The 5,051-nt window shown below is 41.0% G+C and overlaps 1 protein-coding gene across 1 annotated transcript; it reads left to right on the top strand.

Annotated features, from left to right (window-relative positions):
• Positions 1-4,664, top strand: LOC4352748 (eukaryotic translation initiation factor 2 subunit gamma). The gene is made up of 9 exons (XM_015764524.3): positions 1-262; positions 1,152-1,265; positions 1,776-1,837; positions 2,260-2,372; positions 2,637-2,739; positions 3,124-3,351; positions 3,432-3,650; positions 3,743-4,003; positions 4,083-4,664. The coding sequence occupies exons 2-9, from the start codon at positions 1,160-1,162 to the stop codon at positions 4,383-4,385; spliced, it is 1,395 nt and encodes a 464-aa protein (XP_015620010.1). The 5' UTR covers positions 1-262; positions 1,152-1,159; the 3' UTR covers positions 4,386-4,664.
• The last annotated feature ends 387 nt before the right edge of the window (positions 4,665-5,051 follow it).

Below are 5,051 nucleotides of genomic sequence, written 5' to 3' on the forward strand. Positions count from 1 at the left end.
AATCTCACCTCCCCCCACAACCCGCCGCCGCCTTCGTCTTCTCCGTCGCCGACTTCTCCTCCTCTCCGATCCACCGCCACCGCCGCCGCCGCCGCCGCCTCGCCCCTCCGATCCGTCGCCGCCTTCATCCCCTCCCACACCTCGATCCGCCCCCGCCTCCCCGAGCCGGAGCCGCCGCTGCCACCTCCTCCTCCTCGATCCGCCGCTGCCTCCCCGAGTTCGTCGTCCACCGCTGATCGGCCAACCCGAGGAACCTTCGACGGTGAGCCTCGTGTACTCTCGTATTACTCACTCTTCCTGTTTTCCATGGCAAATTTTTGTTGCTTTTATTTGGATGCACGCGTGTTACTGAATGATGATGATGAATGCGAGGTTGGTTGTTCAGAAATTAAGCTGCAGTAGCTGTAGTCATCATTAGTTCATTAGACCATTACCCCCCGCATAATTGACTATTTGAATAGAAATCGCCCTGTAAACCTCTGAAAAATGTTGATGGAAAGTTGTTTTTTGCACTTGAAGTTGTACACTTACTGTGTTCGCTGGAGCGTGTTCCCAACCAGAGCAGTTGCGCACGGAAAACGGAACAGTCCATTAGCGCATGATTAATTAAGTATTAGCTTTTTTTTTTCAAAAATAGATCAATATGATTTTTTTAAGCAACTTTCGTATAGAAACTTTTTTTTTTTTTCAAAAAGCGCACTGTTTAGCAGTTTGAAAAGCGTGCGCGTGGAAAACGAGGGAGATGAGTTGGGAAACCTGGGGTAAAAACACAGCCAAAGTTGTTTGTGGAAATCCTGATAAAAAATGTAAAATTAGCATGTCTAACTTATAGGTATCCTGATAATGACACAAACAGCACGGGAGATATCATAAGCTTATCAGGCTCAATTGTCCTACTTCTTTGTTCCTGTTTATTACTACTCCCTGCCAGCTTCCATGATCAAAATATCCTGGCTTAAAACAAACTAGGCTGTATAGCCTCTACACAGGAGTACATTGCTTAATAGTAATGATTGCATGTGCTGCCAAAAGTAATTCAAATTTGGTGTATAGTTTCATGGGTGGAGATAGCATGTTTTCTGTTTACCTGCATTTGGTATTTACACAGTGAACAAGACAGTTGGTGACCTTGCTGTTTAACATTTTTGCAGTTTCAAACATGTCTCGCCGAGGATTGATGGAGCAGGACTTAAGCAAGCTTGACGTGACAAAGCTCCACCCGTTATCGCCTGAAGTTATCTCACGCCAGGCGACGATCAATATAGGTATTGATGCAATCCTTTTAGCGATGTTTTACTGTTCTACGAGTATTGCATAGCTTGTCACTGCAGTTTTTTTTCTGTGTTTCCTGTCTACAAAGTGAATATCATAGTTCTGTAAGATGTTTAGGTTTCCTTCATTAGCATTTAGCTGTGTTATAGTTTGCTCCTTTAGATGCTGGAAACTTGGGAACTATTTCCTTTCTAGGGATGTGCCTGTTTATGACCACTATAATAATACTGAAGTCTGAAGTCTCTCACTTAAGACATGGGTACACTGTTGCTGTTTGTACTTGTTGACTAGTTTGTTATGATTCATTTTTGTCCAGATATTGTGCATGGCAGGAAGTACTCTGTTTTTTTAATTTTTTTTATGACTATGCAATTTATATCTAATGGAGATGCATGTCTCTGGTTTTGTGTTGACTAGGGACATTGCAATGTTATGTTATTTGTCTTCTGATTTTGTGAGCCTCCTGCATGGGCATGATATTCTTTGTTGTTTTGTAACATCAGGTACCATTGGGCATGTGGCCCATGGAAAGTCCACCGTTGTGAAAGCTATATCTGGAGTTCAGGTATAATTCATATATTTCATTATTGCACTTCTTTCCAAGTGATGAATCTAGACTCTGTGTATACCTGAGAATTATATCTCACGTTTATCAGTAACTTTTCCTTATCTTTCTGCCACTTGATTCTTGATGTGCACTATTCTACATTCTTGAGTAAATTACAGTGAACTTTAAAATGTGTGCTGAAAATCACTATAGAGTTTAGATTTCAGAAGAGTTGTATCTGGGAATTCATATAATATAATAGCGCGTAGAAGGATATGTGTTGGCACTCCTTATAAAGGCGGTACAGTTGTAGTTCAAGCTAGACTGGATTTAAATGATGGTTGTTGAACTGCTCAATCGTTTTTAGTATGTATGTACTTCATATGCAATCTGTTTATTTGTTTTATATAGTTCTGATTTCTTCCTTGTGATTTGTACAGACTGTTCGCTTCAAGAATGAGCTGGAGCGTAACATCACTATAAAGCTTGGTTATGCTAATGCGAAAATCTACAAATGTGAAGACGAGAAATGCCCACGACCAATGTGCTACAAGTATGCAATAAACCACTAAATGGCATGATTTGTTCTATGCAATGAACTTCCATTTGTATTACCATGTTAAAAACACTTATCTATATAAAATTAGTTTTCCAGTTAATATCTGGTAGAAGTTATGATTAAAATCTCATGATTGATTCTCCAGAAAAGTAACTTATAATTATCTGCCATTCACCTACTTAGGACTGCTGCTTTGATGTCAAGCTAATGCATGTGAGCTCTGCACTATATGTTGACTTTTTTTCCTGTTATATAAAGGGCTTATGGAAGTGGAAAAGAAGATAGCCCTCACTGTGATGTGCCTGGGTTTGAAAACACTAGGATGAAGCTACTGAGACATGTTTCTTTTGTTGATTGTCCGGTATGATATAAACCTCTTACCCTTTGTTGCATATATGAATGTTCTTTTTCTCAAGACATTTCTCTGAGCATTTATTGTCTTCCTGAATGTTTCATGATATTACTTTATGTGGCTTTTCACTAGCCTGTATATTTGTTTTAAAACATTTTGTTCCGTCAATTATGATCATGGGGTTTCACTTGCATTGGTTTTTATATGCAAATATTTTTTCCACTAGAAGGCACATGGCCATACAGGAGTGAAGGATGTAGATAAGAAGTATAAACTGATGTCATCTCAAATATTTTTATGGGTCACTGCATATTGTTTTTTATTTTTTGATCTCTCGAAGTCAATAATGAGAAAATATTACATATGTAATACATACCTATTTCTTCTTAACAGGGGCATGACATTCTCATGGCTACAATGCTTAATGGAGCTGCTATCATGGATGGAGCATTGCTTTTGATAGCAGCCAATGAAAGCTGCCCACAACCCCAAACATCTGAGCATCTTGCTGCGGTTGAAATCATGCGTCTCCAACATATCATTATTCTTCAGAACAAGATTGATCTTATCCAGGAAAGTGCAGCAATGAATCAACATGAAGCGATCCAGAAATTCATCCAGGTTGCTACTGTCCATTATTATCTTGTAGATGGGTACATCTGTCTGTCTATTTGTTTATGGGTTATTTTATTTCTCTATAGGGTACCATAGCTGAAGGTGCTCCGGTGGTGCCAATATCTGCTCAGCTTAAGTATAACATTGATGTGATATGTGAATACATTGTGAAGAAAATCCCCATTCCTGAAAGGAACTTCACTTCCCCTCCAAACATGATTGTCATTCGCTCCTTTGATGTCAACAAGCCTGGTTCAGAGGTTGATGAAATTAGGGGTGGTGTAGCTGGTGGCAGCATCCTCAGAGTATGTATTCCCTCGTGTGTCATGTAATTAGATTTTTTATCACTACTTTTGGGTTATTAGGTATGACTTAAATTGTGATGCTTCTTTTATAGGGAGTTTTGAGGGTGAACCAGAACATTGAAGTCCGCCCTGGCATTGTAATGAAGGATGAAAGCGGCAACATCAAATGCACCCCAATCTATTCAAGGATTGTTTCGCTCTATGCTGAGCAGAATGAGCTCCAATTTGCTGTGCCTGGAGGTCTTATTGGTGTGGGAACAACCATGGATCCAACCTTGACACGTGCTGATAGACTGGTTGGTCAGGTTCTAGGTGAAGTTGGATCACTTCCTGATGTCTATGTGGAGCTTGAGGTTTGTCAACTCTTCGTTGCATCAAGATTTAGTGAGAATAAAACATTCATTGCTTAAATCTGGACTTTCATGCATGCAGATCAACTTCTTCCTTCTTCGGAGGCTGTTGGGTGTGAGGACAAAAGGTACTGAGAAGGCTGGGAAGGTCTCCAAGCTCACCAAGGGTGAAATCCTCATGCTTAACATCGGATCCATGTCGACTGGTGCTCGTGTGGTTGCTGTCAAGAACGATCTTGCCAAACTTCAGCTCACTGCCCCTGTCTGCACAAGCAAAGGTGAGAAGGTTGCCCTTAGCCGTCGTGTTGAGAAGCATTGGCGACTCATCGGATGGGGCCAGATCCAGGCTGGCACGACGCTCGAAGTTCCACCGTGTCCGCTCTGAAGTGCAGTTGTTTAGGCAGAAGTCTACCAACAGTTTGAGGTAAGAGAGAAGGAAATGTGGAAGGGCAGAGAGCTCCTAGGCACTATTTTCGTGAGATGGAGGAGAAAACAAATGAGTTTGGAAGAGATGTCATTGCGTGAATTCACCTACGGTCGATACTGAAGTTTGCCTACATTACTAAGTTTGTTTACATTCTGAATGCTGGGAAAATCGTTTTCCTTGCCATGTTGAAGTAGGCGAGAAACCTACTACCCTTTGGATCAGGATCATCTTTACACATCTCAGCGAGAATCAGTTATGCATGGCTGAGAATCAGTTGTGCATGGCATTCACGTGTTGCAACCGAAAGTAACAAACATGACCAACACACTTAGTAATAATATGGATATCTTGAAAATATTGCAATACAGATATTTGCTAAAGGCAGAGTATACCTCATTTCTTCATAACTTGAGCTTCAATCCACGTCTCATCCCAGTAATACTAGTCCATGTTGTTAAGGGCATGTTTTGTGGACGGCCTGAGCAGTGCCTGAGACCTCCCTGAGGTTTTGATGGAATAGGAATGCCTGGTCAGGCAAGCCTTTGGTTGGTGTTGTGCCTGAGAACAGATGAAAAAAAAAGGTTATGACTTATACCAGGGGCAAAAAAAAAAAAAGATGAGAAG

The sequence above is a fragment of the Oryza sativa genome, chromosome 12 (genome assembly GCF_034140825.1).
Source record: "Oryza sativa Japonica Group chromosome 12, ASM3414082v1".
NCBI lineage: Eukaryota > Viridiplantae > Streptophyta > Magnoliopsida > Poales > Poaceae > Oryza > Oryza sativa.